The sequence below is a fragment of the Rhizophagus irregularis genome, chromosome 4 (genome assembly GCF_026210795.1).
Source record: "Rhizophagus irregularis chromosome 4, complete sequence".
NCBI classification, from domain to species: Eukaryota; Fungi; Glomeromycota; class Glomeromycetes; order Glomerales; family Glomeraceae; genus Rhizophagus; species Rhizophagus irregularis.
The window spans coordinates 5,625,667-5,642,190 of record NC_089432.1 but is presented as its reverse complement, the minus strand read 5'-3'; the positions used below and the strand labels follow the sequence as shown (position 1 = coordinate 5,642,190).

Sequence of the window (16,524 nt, the reverse complement as noted above, 5' to 3'; positions counted from 1 at the left end):
TAGTAGATATTTTGATGCATATGACATCAAAATATAAATTTGTATTTCCTTTATATAGTATATGTCAAACTTCAAAAAAAAATTTTTTTAAAAGAATTGAAATCAAAACTAATAATTGAAAAAGAAAGAGAGATTTTTAATATTTTGTAATAAACAAACATATAATTGCAATAAAAATATACAATTTTATTACATATTAAAAATATATTTCTCATTATTTGAATTTCTTTCAGAAGTTATTAAATATAAAAATTTTGGTTAGAATAGAGATAATTCTGGCTAAAATTATATTTGTTCAACTTATATATTATTGTTCAATAATCCTTTTCCTCTCTTGTTGTAAGCTTATATATTATGTTAAACATACTTTTTAATTAATCCGGTCTTATCAGGTTTACGCAATATGCAATATATCGAACATTAATTATATTTGGGTAATTGTTGGTAATTACAGTATCTTATGCTACTGCAACATTTGAGCTATTATTTGACATAATAGCAACAAACTTTTTGGCTCCTACTTTATTGTTTGTACAAAAATTGAATGTTTTCTGTATTCTAAATTTAAGTTGTATAAAGATCACACAAATATTGAATATTTTCTATATCCTAAATTTAAGTTGTACAAAAATTGCATACTTTTAATATGTTATGAAAAACTTCATAGCTATTTTTATCCAAAAATCTGCAATAATTGTACAATTTTCACACGGACTTGAACAAATATTGTACAAAAATTGGATGATATTTTTTCATAGGGTATACATTAAGGATTTCTATTGATAAAATGCCAAAATAGTGAAATTTTGTTAAAACTATATGAAAGTCTTATTAAAAATTTTGGAGAAAATAAAACCTAACAAAATATATCAGCGAATTTATTTTATCACATATCATTTGCTATAACAAATTTATTATAGAAATGAAAAAATCTAATTTTCTAATTTATTTACTATGTTTGGCTGATATCTGCCAATATGATTTATTATAAATGCTAAAACTGCTGAAACCTTGTTAAAATTATAATAAAACTACAGTATAAAATCTTAGAAAAACTAATTTATATAAGATTTTTTTGAAGAGATTTAGGCAAGTAACCTACCTTAGTTATGAAACTCCACTCATTAATATTTGCTAATGCTAATGTAGTGAAAATTACCTGTGATAAGATTTAGCAATGCTCTTTTGAAAAAGTATTTAAATTTTATAGGCTAATAATTAGTTTTAATTAATATTTATTAAATTATATTGAGATCCAAAAATTTTTAATTTTAATAAATTTATTTGATAAATTTATATTGGATTCCAGACTATATACTGTATAATTTTATAAATTTATTAGCAGTTAGTAAAATTAATTTAATAAAGATTTAAAGCAGGTATTTTATGTAATATAATACAGGTTTATAAATATTAGATGACTTGTATAAAATTTTTATACATATATAGTTTTTTAACATATATATATAAATTGTTTATTGATTTGTATTAATATTTTTTTTTTATTTTTTGACTATTTCGGTAAAACAATATATTAATATTAGGACGTGATGGTTTTAATCGTGTAATTCAGCCAGTTAGCAATGCAACCAGAAACATAATGTATCGCTTGGTGTGAAAAATTTCTAATTAAACTTTTTTTTTAGAAATTCCTTTTTGGGGATTCATTGTGGATGATTGACGGAGTTCAAAAAAATTTCTTGAAGAGTTAAAATAATTAGACATAATTTAATTTTTTTATCCCATTTTTGCAGAGTTATTGTGATCAATGCATTATGAAGAAAACACTTGCATATTAAGCCAAACAAAAGGCTGCGGGCTTAAAAGACAGCCAATCATAAAAAGTGTGGCACGAGAATCCATATTATTGCTATATAAATAACTTTGGTCACTCCCCCCAAATTTTCGTTGATCAATCTTTGCCTATAATACCACACCCCGCGGTATTCTAGCCTTTGTAACTTCTAAAAAGCTTCGGTTCATCTCTCTCTACAACACGCAATTTACCACTTTACAAATATCTTTTTCTCTTTTTTTTAACAAACGAAATGGCACTTAAAAGAATCAACAAAGTAAGTTTATAGGATATTTGTAAAAAAAGAGAATTTTTTTTTGTTCATATTTTGTTCAGCGTTGACGTTGTCTTTATGGACTTGGTGGCTTTTTGCCGTCGTGCTCTTTCACTTTACAAATCCTTAAGTTTCGTTTTACGTAAATGAGATACCTTTAAGCAAAAGGATGTGTCAATAAACCGGATCAGGGCCTTGATTATGTTTTTTTCGTAGTATACACTTGGTCTTCTAACGAAGTCAAATACTACTAAATATATATACCAAAATATTGGTAACAATTAAGTTTTAGAATGTTTTTTTTTTAGTTTAATACCAAATATACATATGTTTTCGCATTTACATCCATAAAGTTTTAGCTTAAATATAAAATTATAATTTTCTTACAATTTTTTCAACTGCGGCAATAACACTCTAATTTATTCTTTTTTTTTTTATTCTTGGCTATTTATATATTATTAGGAATTGCACGATTTAGGACGTGACCCACCGTCGTCTTGTAGTGCTGGTCCTATTGGGGATGACCTTTTCCACTGGCAAGCGACAATCATGGGTCCCGTAAGCAATTTTTCTCCATTCTTTTTATTGTGATTTCTAGTACAAAATAAATTATTAACTGTTATATTGTTTTCTTGCTTTTCTTGCTTTGGATCATTATATATTTCTCGAATAATTATTAATTATTTTAATTTGAATTAGTCCGACTCTCCATACTCTGGTGGGGTATTTTTCCTTGCCATTCATTTTCCCACAGATTATCCGTTTAAACCACCAAAGGTATATTTTTATATATACTTGTGCATATTTTTAAATGTGAATTTATTCTCACAATAACCATACTACATATAGGTAAACTTTACAACAAGAATCTACCATCCGAATATCAACAGTAATGGAAGTATATGCCTGGATATCCTAAGAGATCAATGGTCGCCAGCGCTTACCATTTCGAAAGGTAATTTATCTCATTTCGTTTGAAAGTTGTTGTTTTTTCTGAATATTAATCAATACTAAAAAATATTTTTTTTTCAAGTGCTCTTGTCAATTTGCTCAATGTTGACTGATCCAAACCCAGGTATATGGTATTTCAATGCCCACATCCCACACCTCTTGATTGTTATTGATTCCAATCTTTATTTCCTTTCTTTCAACGTTAGACGATCCGCTTGTACCTGAAATTGCTCACGTGTACAAGACTGATCGTACTCGCTATGAAGCAACTGCTCGAGAATGGACGCGCAAATATGCTAGTGAGTATAACTAATTATATGACCACCCGTGTTGGCATATTTTTTTTTTTTTTTTGTTTTGCATTTTGTTTACAATTTAATAAATTGTTATCACGCTATCACTGACAAAACAAAAAAAATTTAATTACAAAATATCAATATAAATTCAATATAAAAATTTTTTTTCGGTAATTTCTTCCTTTTCCCGTAAATTTTTTTTTACATTACATTAGTGTAATGGTAGCTTTAGGGGACGAATAGCCAAATTAGAACTTATGCTATAGGTTAATAATAATATGAATTAAATATATTAATGTACTATCTAAATTTTCTCACGTCTTCCTTTATGTCCCTCTGCGATTTATAGTATGAGATTTTTTATTTTCTGTTTTTGTGTTTGGTGACATATTTGGGATTTGATTCCATTTTTCCTTTCCTTTTATTATATTGTAACTTGTTGAATTAAATCTGAAGAAATTGTTCAGCTTTTTTAATTTTTTTTTTTACCCATTTTACAAAATAAAATTTTCACTTTATATAAAGCATCAAATAATATACAAGCAAAAATAGAGAAGGGTTTGAGAAACTTGATCTTGCTGCTACTTGCAGTAAAGAATTTCGGGAGATGTATCATAATTTGAATATATTTGTATAAAACTAGATATCAATAATTAAAGAAATTTATCAAAGAATTTATAAACAAACATTATACTGAATAATAATAATATATGCCCTCTGAAGGAAAATTGCAAACAAATATTCAATTTTTTTTTTTTGTGTATATATATATATATAATAAGAAAAGGTACATTTCTCTAATCAAAATTTTGTATATCTAGAGGCTAAATTGTAAGTTATAACTATTTGTACTAGGAGAAACAATAACCATCTAGTATAATGTAAAGGAATAAAAAAACCAAACCACATACGATATATAGTTATAATTGTTATTAAAGTCAGACAAAAAAACTGTACAATATAAAATATAAAAATTTTTAATTAATTTGACCTGAATCAAGGAAAAAGAAAGTGTAACGTTTTTTTTAAACAGAAAAACATTGAAGCTAAGCGAAAAGATTTAATCTATCCGTTTAATAAATAAAATGCCATTTACAAAAATTTGTAGGCTGAAATATGAGGTGTGAATAAAGAATGTATAATTTGAATTAGTCAGTAAACTGAAAAGTGTATAGTTGCTTTTAGTATAAATACCTGTTTATAAATGTGATGGTATTGTGAATTATGAAAATGATAATGTTTTAAAAACGAATGTTTTTTTTGTTTAAATGCCAATCGACGCGTATAGGTAATTATAAGTTAAATTGAAGAATTATTAGACATTGACCTTGTAGTATCCACTTTCCTCAAAACATATTCACCCATCCAAAATCGATTATAACATTAACAAGGTTGAGAACATGAGAACATACTTAGAAAAATGATTGAAAATATGTGACGTTGATTGTAGAAATAAATAAGAGTTTAAAATTATAATGCTCATAAAACGAGTAATAAAAGAAAGAAATAATTAAAACCAATATGTTATTAATAGGGATGAGAATGGGGAAAGATGAAGGATAATGAAAAATATAATATATATATATATATATATTTTTCAATTTAAGAGTTTCAGCATTGTTAAACTTCAGTATTTTCTGGTTTGGTTTGTTCTGTTGAACCATCATTATACTTTATGGTCTTAAACATAAAGTCAAAAAAGCGTTTTCCGTACCATTGTGGATGTACAGCAGATATGTACAGCTGAAAAAAAATTTTTTTTTATGAATTACTCAAATATTTATATAAACTGTCGAAAAATATATACGGTCAAAATTAAATAAACACCTTGTCGTCTTTTAATGATTTCCATGCATGTTCAACTTTCTTAACCGTATTATATGGTGTCAAAATATCGATAACTCCCAAGTAATAAATATAATTGGTGGGATTGTCATGTTCATCTGTTCCAGAAAAACCACCATCGTCCATGTAAAATCTACACTTACGGCGTCTAGCAAATTTAGAATTTGGAGTTTGGAGTTACGACAAAAGAAATTTATGAACAAGTACAAATAAATATTTAATCCAATTCTTACTCATTATGAGGATTTAGCACAAGCTTAGTAGTTGAAGGACCTAGCTTCGATGGCTCAGTTTCTCCTACAGCCTTACGTAATTTTGAAGCTTTACTTTCCCGCTTATGACTTGATGGAATACGCTCAATTTTCGTGGTATTTGGCTAGATAAAGAAAGGATTGTAGTTTTATAAAAAATGAAATATTCGGATATATTTAAATAGGCCTGAGTCTTGACATACCTGAAATACAAAGAAATCTTCTCGAACTTTGTCTTTATTACCACGAGAGGTATCATGCAAACCTACTAAAAGGCTATAATCCATAATATTCAGACGTTGAAGCAACTTTAAAAAAAATAAAAATAAAATATGGACAAATGTTGAACCAGAGAGAAAAGTGTTAATGTAAATTTTATAGACATAAACATGTAATAATTAAAACTTACTGCGACGTCTTTCTCAAGCTGTTCGACGAAAAGTTTACGTTTCTCGGGGCCAAGTTCCAGATGTCGCCCTCGTTTAATCCAATTCAAATCTTTAAGAACGGCGCGCGGATTCTTTGCCGCATCAGCTTCATTATATTCACGTCCCACTGTTGACCCCTAATAAAATAAAAACATCATACATTTGTATTTGAAGAACTTGTTATGAATAAAAGTATGAAGTACCTTCAAATCATAAGTTTCATGAATATCTCGATGCGGAGGAAATATATTATTCATTATTACAAAGTGAATTTTTTGTCCGCGTGGTAATTTCACTCTATGAAGTCCATAAAAGCGGGAAAGTAATGTATCTGGGTTGTTTCTTATGTGCTATAAAGATAATTCAATATAGTATGATAATTAAAAATAAGCTTAAATCTCAAATATCCAAAAATAGCTTTGACAAACCTCGTAATATTCCTTCAAAATCTTACGCAAAAATTTATGTTCGGTATGATGTATCGTTTTTATAATAAAACGATAATCTCGAGAAAAATAAAAGAAGCTTCCACTTTTACCCGGTGAACCCAACTCTGACAAAATATATTTACTCGTTAAAGAAACAAGATAATCCGCAGCATCAATGTGAAAAAATTCACGAAGACGACGGAAAACCCATGGAGCATAATCTTTGAATTTAAAGTCATATTTAGCTGAAGGTGTAAGTTCATTTCCCGTTCTGTATAAACATATGTTGGTTAATTTCAAAATATCCGTCAGTTAATTACGAATTTTTATAGGTAATTGTTTCTTACATATCAAATGAAAATTTATGTGCAGCCTTGAAATCAGAATCAACTAGTTCTCTATGCATTTTTGCATTACATCGGGATACCTTGAAAATTAATAGGATCAGCCTACAGACATTGACTTTCTGCAATTAATTAAATCAAATTAAACTTACGCCCACTCGAATACCCGTCAACATATTGTACATAAGAACATAGTTAACGTGATCTTCCCCGATTCTTGTACCAATCATGACCCCCTCGTCTAAATCATCTTTATCCTTTTCACGAGTTCTACGTTTTGATAATCTCCTTTTGACATTTTCTGCCATTTTTTGTGTCTCTTCGTCTAACGCGATATCCCCACCCAATCCGATTGCATTAAAAGTGTTCCTTCTTTTAAGCTTTCCTTCCTTCCTTCTATTTTCTATTAACGATATATTCTTTTTTGCTTTCCCTGCTGTAGTAGCTGAACGTTGAGGGACATTTTGATTTTGTTCATCTGTCAAAGCAGTCATGCTATTAGGTCTTGGTTTAGGAATCGGTGTAGTAAAACTTCGATTGGGTGTTCCTCTAGGCGTTTTTGGTTCGACAGAAATATCATTTTGCAAATCTGTATCGATTTCAAGTGTACTATCTAAACCATCGGAACTAGGTGACTTTGACGTAACTTCTACAGGAAAACTAACTGTTCTTTTTTCATCAGTAGTAGGCTTTATAGCTGATGGTTCGGAATGAGTTCTTAAAGGACTCTTTGCACGATTGTCTTTTGATGATATTTGCCCGGTAATATTTATAGTTTCTGTGATTATCTTACTTGATATATTTGGTGGCGACGAAGAATATATCGTTTGTATTTCGGTTGTTTGTGTGGTTGTAGTCATATTTAATGGCTCAACAACGTTATTAGGAGTAGTGTATCGTCTTTCAACTACTTGTGAATGTTTTTCGGACTTTTTCTCCACGACACTTTCAGTAATCCCTTTTAAGTTAAAAGGAATTTAAGTCTTGATATAAGATATTCAGGATATCAACAAAACGAAAAAAGACTACACAAACCTAGATGCTTTGACGTTGAGTTTTCACTCACTGCGGAAGCCATCATAGTTGCGACAAAAAAACTCTAATATGAAGTATTTGTCTCTTTTAACTTGTCTTTTTTTATTCCGTAGAGACTACCTAGTTATTACGTTGGTTAAGACGTCTAAAACGAGTATGGGAAAAGAAGATGAAAGCAATTAAAGATCACGAAAAAAGTTAACAATATAAAATTAAATTACAAGGAAAAAAAATATAAATAGAAATTAATGGTCAAACCTTTTCAACAAAAAATGAGTTGTAAAGTTAAAGAAAAGACGGGAGAGGGAGCGTAAAGTGTCAAGATAATATATAAAAGGAAAGATAAATTGCCGGTGTTGTAAAATAGTAGAGAGTTTTCTGTACTTCTGTTCTTATTAAAGAAGTAAATTAAGATGTTGTACTAACCGCAGTTGGTGTTAATTATATAAATATCTACATATTTTCCGCATCAGCGGCCAATCATATTGTCCGCGTACTTCCGGCAGCCATTTGAAACGGGAATAAATTCACGAAAGAAAAAATTTCATTTGACTGGTTACCAAATTACTGGATTTCTAAGGATCTGCATATCTTTCGACGCGAGCAATTCAAAGTTGGAGTTTTATAGTCAGAAAGATGGCTAATGTAGAATTTGAAAACAACTTTGATGACCTTATAAATAAGCCTTCAGGCAATACTATATCCGAAACTTTAAGTGAAATGGATGTTTCTAATCCATTTCATGATGTAATATCACCTTTGGTCGCATCGGAGGGATCCTCTGACACTAGAGTAATCGATCATAACACTTTAAATAGTCGTATAAACAAAAATGGTGTGCCTAGTTCAATAGACCCTTTAGAAAGCTCTCAAACTCTCTCCGATTATGATCCTCAAGCTTCAATATATTCTTCCAAACTTCTTGAAAGGGAATTCGAAGATGTAGACGTATCTTCCATAAAAGGAATAGATGCTGCTTCGTCAGCTTCCACTGAGAGCCATATTACTGAAAAAAGTAGCGGTGAAGAGTCCTTTGATGAGACTGCCACCAGAAGAGTTCATAATGATCGATTTTTAGCAAGTGTTGATAATTCGAGTAAGGTAAGAAGCCTGTGAGTTTGAATTGTACTGTAAACATGAATTCTAAATATTATTATTTTCTTAGACTGATGGCTCAATACCAACATTTAAAATCACGGTTGAAGACCCTCAAAAAATTGGTGATCCTATCAGTGCACATATAATTTATAGAGTCAGAACACGGGTACGAATTTTATTAGAACTATCAAGGGTAAATTTATTTATGATTTTATTTTAACTTATTGCATAATTAGACTACGTCTACGGCTTTCAGAAGTCGAGAATTTACTGTATTAAGACGATATCGCGATTTCTTATGGCTCTATAATCGGTTAACTCTTGGAAATCCTGGTGTCATTGTTCCTCCTATACCAGAAAAGCACGCTATTGGTATTTTCATTAAATAAGAGTAAAAAAATAAATTTTTCTTTAGCATATAAATTCTAATAATATTTTTTTTTTTAATTATCGCTAGGTCGGTTTCAAGATGAATTCGTGGAAAATCGACGCCAAGCTCTTGAAAAATGTTTGAATAGAATTACTTCTCATCCTAAATTATATCGTGATCCAGATTTAAAATTATTTTTGGAGTCTGACACTTTTACCATTGATGTAAGTATTAATTTTTTTTAAAAAAGAAAATATGTATTCTTTGCGAAGAATTTTAATAATTTTATTTAGGTTAAACGGAAAAATCAAGATGAATCTAAAGGCGTTTTAAAATCGCTAGGCGAGGCAATGTCGAATGCAGCTACTTTTAACAAATTTACTGAAACAGATGAAGTGAGTTATTAATTAACTTTTATAATTTTAAATTTTATCAACATTGATTGACAAGACATTAATTTCAGTGGTTTGAAAGTCGAAGAAATCAATTAGACATTCTAGAATCACAGCTGAAAACATTGCTAAAATCAGTTGAGGCAATAGTCAAACAACGCAAAGGTATTAATTTCATATTTCATTAGTTAATTAGATATAATGATATTAAATAAATATTGGTTATTTTAGATTTAGGTAGTGCAACAGTTGACTTTGGGAACAGTTTATTGTCCTTGGCTGGTGCTGAGCTGAACAAATCATTGGCCAGTAATATAACAATTTTAGGAAATTTACAGCAAAAAATCAAGGAGTTACATGAAAAACAGGTTTCTTGTTATTAATTTTAAAGCAAAAGATACATTGCAAATTGGAAAAAAAATTCCTAAAGCTTTTAATATCATATTAGGCACGTCAGGATGTCCTTACATTAGAAAATACTGTAGGAGAGTACATTCGTATAATTGCATCGATTAAAGTTCGTATATACTATTTTTTATTAATGAAGGTTTTATTTCTTTTTTCTTTTTCTTTTTTTTAAAAAATAATTTACATTTTTAAAAATTTAATAAAGGTTGCATTTAATTCACGCGCTAAAGTTCATCAGACGTGGCAAAATTCCATTTCCGATTTGCAAAAGAAAAAAGCCAATTATGAAAGATCAAAATCCCAAGGAAGATTCAGTCAAGATAGAATGCTAACTCAAATTGCTGAGGTATATATTTGCTTTGATTTTTATCCTTGAATAATTATTTCTTAAACAATTATATCCTAATCTTAGGCTGAGCATAAGGTTGAAGATTGTAAAAATGAGTTCGAGGAAGTATCTAAACTTATTAAAAATGAGTTAGATAGATTTGATAAGGAAAAAGTGGAGGATTTTAAAAATGGTGTTGAAGCTTTTTTAGAGTCAGTGGTTCAAACCCAAAAGGAGGTAAGTTAAAATGGTTATTTTTTATTATTTTGAGGATAAGCATTTTATATTTACATCTATTTATTCAGATAATTAGTTTATGGGAATCTTATTTCCAACAAATGGAAGCACAACAGAATTCTAATTTGGAAGATAGCTCCGCTGCAACATAATTTATTACTGTATTAGTATTTTATTAATTTATTAAATATAGGATTGTATATTTTGTTTTTGAGTGTGATTGTATTAAAATAATAATTTTTTTTTTAAAAAGAAAGAATTCATAGAACTTAAATAAATCTGTACAATAGATATTGTAGTAATTTGAATAAGCAAATCAAAAAATTAAACCTCCATTTTTAATTAAAGATTATCCATTTGTTGCATTTTTTGTTGACTTCTTTTTAGTTTTCGTTCGGCGTCTTTTTTTACCTGAATCAAATGCAGCCGCTTGTTCCAAACTACGTCCTAAATTATCTAATTCCTTTACTTTGTAAATTCTTACAATCCAATTTTCAGTCGTGTAAGCTTCTTCAAGTGTACTTAATTTAATTTTTTCAGAAGGTAATCGAGCACCTCTAACGCGATCCTGACCTTGTCCACCAAAAAGTTCATTATAATTATGATAACTCATTTTATACATTATACTGTTACGCATTGTTGGAGTAGCTTCATCATCTACTCTATATTCACCACGAGAAGTAAAAAAATTTGCTTCTATTACTTCATCGGGATAAACACCTTCGGCAATCCTTATCATCCAAAGAAATTTATTAATATCATCACCTGAATAGCCCAATAGCCCACCAAAAATAACTAAAACGTAATTAACGTCATGTCTTCTCATAATTTGATAAGCAACTTCTTCAGAAGAAGCCATAGCTTTTCCAACTGTAGCAATATGAGTATTATTCCAAGTATTATTATCTACTAAAGTAGTACGATCTGCCATACCAGCAATTTGATATCCATAATCCCACCAAGACATCACTTTTGAGTTATAATCGGTATTTTTTCTAAGCCAATAATAAGCTTCTCTAAAATCATCAATAATAAATTGTGTTCCATCAGGATGACTTGATGCAAGAACAATTGATGGTGACGAATATGCATTAGATGTAACCCAAGTACAGTGCCAAACAAAAATGACCAAAAAGAAATAGAAATTAATAAGAACTATAGCACGAGTATCAAAGCCCTTAATTCCAAATGATTTAGACTGGTTGAGTGATGAACGAGATCCACCTTCTTTAGGCTTTTTATGTTTTCCTTTGATATCTGATTCTGATCTATCTACTGATCGATCCGTTTCCAAATTACTTATGTCAAGATATAAATCCAATAAACGTGAAACAGCAACAGCTGCTGTTACGCATACAATCGGCGTCAATGTTAACATCAAACGAACCATAACACCAGCAAAGTATGATGCAGTAATTCCATACAAAATTACAAAAACGTGTTCGTCTCTTAGTTCGCGGAAACATAAATATATTCCAACAGGAAAAAGGAAAATAAGCATTTCCAAATCAAAAAAGAAAGAAGGCCATGCAGTTGGTTGATGTTCTGAAACTGATGCAATAATTGGTATGTATTTCTTTGCATATCCTGTATCCCATAAAGAATAAAAACGGCCAGTCCATGGTGCAATGTATCCACCCAGAGTTAATAATACCAAAGCAGAAAACATGGCAACGAATGAAAAAACAATAAAACTTTTGAATAAAATCTTTGAAGCAAGATGAGTTCTTACAAGTTCCACAAAAGCAATTATTTGTAATATACCAAATATACCTTTGAAATACAAATATTTTTAGTTTTTAAATATAAAGATTAAAAGACGTAAAAGAGAAATATATGAAAAGAAATGGTTTACCCAAAGCTGCCATATGTTCACTTGTTCGAGTGGGCTGGAACCCAACGAATGGAATTTGCATTGACATTAATGTACCAAGAACATAAAAAGATGAATATGCTACATATAGTCTAGATGAAAATCTTCCCATTAATATTAACACAAATGCATGAAGGGGAATTAAATTGATTATAAAAACATAACCACCTGTAAAGAATAAGATGAAATCAATATAAATGGGAAATAACTTGAAAAAATATCGTTTTTTAGTCTTAATAATTACCCCATGCAGCTACCATATAAAAATAAAATAACGCGGTTAAAGCACCATAAAAAGCAGATCCTTCCTTAAGCCCTTTAATCCATAGATAAAATGTGAACATAAGCAAAAATATTGCTATGCCTTCATTGTCATAAGAACCAGCAACGGATCGCGAAATGTAACCCGGAGCTACGCCAATAAAAGCAGCGGCCAAAAGACCAGCTGAGGAGTCTTTTATTTCAGCTGTTAAAAGATATGCTGATATGGCAGTAAAGGCTGAAAATGCTGGAGCGAGCAAGACACAGATATTACGAATATCTACAGGAAAATTAAGCGCATGGAGAATGTTGTAGATGGTAGCCGAAGTTACCATCAAACCTGGAAAAACAGTTCCCCCTACAACACGACCTAATGGATACCATGAACGCTCGTCGAACCAATTCCAAAACTCATAAAAAGAGGTTGAAACTAGATATCGCGTTGCTCTGTAATTAAACCAAGGATCAAACTCGTGAATTACGCTCTCAAAACGAATAATGCTAAATAATCTACTGGCTATGGCCACAAAAGAAATAAGGCCGAGAATGACGACCTTAAGGAGTGCGGCCTGATTTTGTACATCTAAACCAAGCACCATTATATATGCTTGTTTAATACAATCGCAAAGGCTTTTCCTTCCATTCTTTTTTTTCACGTAGTCAAAAAATGATAATAATCGTATGTAACCAATAACTTCACGACACGAAAGAAGTTACACAATATTTAAAAAAGATCTCAGGTGACTACACAATTTTTTTGTTATTTTCATTCACGTGTTAATTGTATTTCAGATATGTACGATAGGAGTTTTTCCGTAAAAAAAAAAAAAAAAAACTTTTAGTTTCTTTTTATTCGCTTAAAATTATAACATATTTTTACTCTTTAGCGATTATTAATGTCTGCGGCTGTTGAGTCTGACGATTGGGTTCAGCCCGTGGAAAAAACTGACGAGCTTGCTGACGCTACGAAAGATAGCTGGGAAGCTAATACGTCCTCAAGTTTGAAGAACGACGATAGAAGAAAAAGTAACTCGCACAAAAAGAGAGGTGGTAACTCTTCTTCAACTCAAGAACAAGGTTGGGGAGCTGCTCCCACAAATAAGGATACAGGCGGCTGGGATGATTCGTCTAATTATGAAACCGATTATAATAAAGTAGAAAATTGGGGTATTACACCGGATAATAATGGTGATACAAATACTAATAATAACAATTGGGATGATGTCCCAACCGATGTCAATCCGGTCGCTAACGAAAATACGAGTGGTTGGGGTACTGAAGAAGGTACAGGTTGGGATAATCCACCAGATAACAGTGGATGGGAAGAAAAAAATGAAAAAAATGCTGGAGATGATAATTGGGGCACTACTACTACGGAAAATAATGATACATGGAATCATATTGAAGAGTCTGATGAAACTATCAGAAATACAACTGAATGGGTTAATGATCAACATAATCAGCAAAGTCAACAAACTCAACAAACTCAACAAACTCAACATAATCATCATCAACAAAGACGAGACGATAGTAAACATCGTGATCGCAGTGATCGTGGGACGCGCGGTGGACGACGCTGGAATAGACCAAGAGGAGGAGGCCGTAGCAATAGAAGATATCCACGTGATAATAATCACAGACGTGATCATGGAGGAGATAATGATTCTAGAGGTCATAGTCATAAGTCACGCGGAGGTGGCAGAAATCAAAATAATGAAGGTACATTATTCATTTTAAATCTTAAATAAAAATTCTATATCGATAATATCGATAATAAAAAATATATATTTCTTTAGACCCTGAATCGTATAATGAGAATGAAAAAAAAGAAAAAGACAATGATTCTAGGTCCTCAAGAAAATCTAGTACCATTAACGATAGTATTCATGCTCCCAAATCTGACACTGCTACCAGGCATGATAATGCTCTAAAAACTGGTTCTGATTCGGCACCTAAATCTGATTCTGTCCCTTATGTTAATGAAAATCGAGTTTTGTCCGGTAGCAATACTCGTCAAGTAAGTTATACATAAATTTTTATTTCTATTTTTATTTTTATTCATTATTTTAAATTTTTTTTAGAAATATAATGAAGAAGAATTATCCAAGCGCATTGAAAAAATGAAGGAGCAAAATAAAAAAATTGAGGAAAAGCGTAAGGTAATTTTTATAAAGATTAAAATTAATAAACTATTACCTCTTTTTAATAAATAAATTTATTTGATAATAATTTCGCAATTCGAAGGTGGTCGAAGAAGAAGAAGCTCAATTCAAGAAGGAAGATGAAATACGAAGGAAAAAGGAATCAGAAAATTTAGAGATTCAGAAGAGAAAATTGGAGGAAGAAGAAGAAGAAAAGCGACGACATGAAGTTCAACAAAGACATTTGCAGCAACAAATCGAGTATGCATTATAATGTTTGCTTATATTTGTTTCTTTATTCGGTTTAATTCAATATCTAAAAATGTTATTGTTTAAACCCAAAAGTGATGAACGCGAAGAAAATGCCACACGTAAAAACAAGAACCGTGATGACCGAGAATGGGATGTGGAGAAAAAAGAACCTGAATGGAATAATTCACGTAACCAAAGAAACAATTCGCGTGGTGGAGGAAATCCATATAAGAATGGTTCTCGTGATGAGAATTCCAATAGGAATGGATCTCAAAACGATAATCGAAATTATAGAAGAAATCCTCATGGTAACGAACATGGAGGAAGGGGCGGTCGTGGACGTGGACGAGGAGGTGGTGATCGCGGTGGTGATCGCGGTGGAAGACGTAATCGTGGTGGAGGGTATGGTGATAGACGCGGGGGAGGAAGAAAATATAGTGATCAGCAAAACAATAAAGATTTTCACAATAAATCTGTTGATGTTGAGGAAGGATTTGGCAGCGGAAACAGCTGGGCAGAGCAAACGGAGCAAGAAAAAGATAACAACTGGAATAACGGTTTGTAATTATTATTTGACTCGATTGAGTTATCATATTTAATATTTTTAATCATCATTTAATTTATAGACAATCCAAGCTGGGGTGAATCTTCCACCGATAAGAAAAATGGTGAATTAAAAGATCCTTATTACTATTTTATGTGAGACTCTTTTTGAATTTTTTTTTTTATGCAGATGTAGGATGGGACTCTAATTCCAATCAAAATAATGGTGAAACTGATAATTGGGGACCGATACCAAAATCAAATGACTGGTAAAATAGCTTTTTATAAAGTAAGAATGGCATAAGTTATGAAATCCAATTTTACATTAAAAATTACTGCAAATTTAACAATTTTTCTATAATTTACTAGATATTGTAAGAATATAATAATATGTGATAGTCAGGCTATCCAGCATGGAATAAAATTTAGGTAATAGTTCCTTCCAATGTTAAAGGTTTTGTAGTACAATTTAAAATAAAATTTTAACTTGATTTTAATTTTAGGTTCTTTTTTAGCTGATATTATTATTGATAAGAAGACTAGTACATTTTCAAGTTGAACGTCGGTGACTACGTGCACTTTAGCACATTATCACCAAACCGAATCTCAAAATTTTGTAACATGGTAAGAGAAAAATTTAATTTATCAGTTTGGTTAATGTTTTTAAAAAAAATATCTGACAACTTTGAATTATTATCTGTTTATTTAATACAAATTAGCATTTTTTTTTTCATTATTTATATTTGAAATAATTATTAAATCGTATAGAATCAATATGAAAGAACTTTCATGAATTTAAATTTCATAATTATGATTCTAAATAGTTTTACAAATTAAACATTATAAAAATCAGGATTTTGTATAGTTTAGTAGAGAGTTTTATTTTCATAAATATTTTTTCTTTCTTTTTTTGATATTTTGATATGAATATATATAAATTGTAAACTGTATATAATATAAAAAAATTCAATTAT

General features: G+C 30.3%; 5 protein-coding genes across 6 annotated transcripts; 3 read left to right on the top strand and 2 right to left on the bottom strand.

Annotated features, from left to right (window-relative positions):
- Window positions 1-1,525: 1,525 nt before the first annotated feature.
- OCT59_024505 lies at window positions 1,526-3,864 on the top strand. Of its 2 annotated transcripts, XM_066135475.1 has the most exons (7): window positions 1,908-2,072; window positions 2,532-2,627; window positions 2,769-2,846; window positions 2,919-3,024; window positions 3,103-3,144; window positions 3,227-3,319; window positions 3,532-3,864. In XM_066135475.1, the coding sequence occupies exons 1-7, from the start codon at window positions 2,049-2,051 to the stop codon at window positions 3,534-3,536; spliced, it is 444 nt and encodes a 147-aa protein (XP_065991491.1). In that variant the 5' UTR covers window positions 1,908-2,048; the 3' UTR covers window positions 3,537-3,864. The 2 variants fall into 2 exon arrangements, with proteins under 2 accessions (XP_025181179.1, XP_065991491.1); XM_025310564.2 differs by having other exon boundaries at window positions 1,526-2,072; window positions 3,227-3,851.
- Window positions 3,865-4,936: 1,072 nt separating this feature from the next.
- Window positions 4,937-7,693, bottom strand: OCT59_024504 (1-phosphatidylinositol-4-phosphate 5-kinase Its3; the record flags this gene model as incomplete). Its single annotated transcript, XM_025309209.2, has 10 exons — window positions 4,937-5,059; window positions 5,144-5,309; window positions 5,395-5,537; window positions 5,616-5,720; window positions 5,822-5,977; window positions 6,044-6,190; window positions 6,269-6,539; window positions 6,616-6,695; window positions 6,765-7,570; window positions 7,648-7,693. 10 exons carry the CDS (start codon window positions 7,691-7,693, stop codon window positions 4,937-4,939), a joined length of 2,043 nt encoding a protein of 680 aa, XP_025181178.2.
- Window positions 7,694-8,283: 590 nt separating this feature from the next.
- OCT59_024503 (uncharacterized protein) lies at window positions 8,284-10,775 on the top strand (the record flags this gene model as incomplete). Its single annotated transcript, XM_025316184.2, has 11 exons — window positions 8,284-8,748; window positions 8,813-8,911; window positions 8,982-9,117; window positions 9,203-9,339; window positions 9,409-9,510; window positions 9,579-9,672; window positions 9,739-9,875; window positions 9,956-10,024; window positions 10,121-10,261; window positions 10,328-10,480; window positions 10,549-10,775. The coding sequence occupies 11 exons, from the start codon at window positions 8,284-8,286 to the stop codon at window positions 10,630-10,632; spliced, it is 1,617 nt and encodes a 538-aa protein (XP_025181177.1). The 3' UTR covers window positions 10,633-10,775.
- On the bottom strand, window positions 10,637-13,239 carry OCT59_024502 (oligosaccharyl transferase stt3 subunit). Its single transcript, XM_025316183.2, has 3 exons — window positions 12,598-13,239; window positions 12,336-12,521; window positions 10,637-12,253 (listed from the first exon to the last, which is right to left on the bottom strand). The coding sequence occupies exons 1-3, from the start codon at window positions 13,211-13,213 to the stop codon at window positions 10,830-10,832; spliced, it is 2,226 nt and encodes a 741-aa protein (XP_025181176.1). The 5' UTR covers window positions 13,214-13,239; the 3' UTR covers window positions 10,637-10,829.
- Window positions 13,240-13,510: 271 nt separating this feature from the next.
- On the top strand, window positions 13,511-16,069 carry OCT59_024501 (uncharacterized protein; the record flags this gene model as incomplete). Its single annotated transcript, XM_025310563.2, has 9 exons — window positions 13,511-14,333; window positions 14,411-14,631; window positions 14,696-14,773; window positions 14,859-15,016; window positions 15,101-15,564; window positions 15,634-15,675; window positions 15,741-15,819; window positions 15,950-15,979; window positions 16,054-16,069. 9 exons carry the CDS (start codon window positions 13,511-13,513, stop codon window positions 16,067-16,069), a joined length of 1,911 nt encoding a protein of 636 aa, XP_025181175.2.
- Window positions 16,070-16,524: the final 455 nt, after the last annotated feature.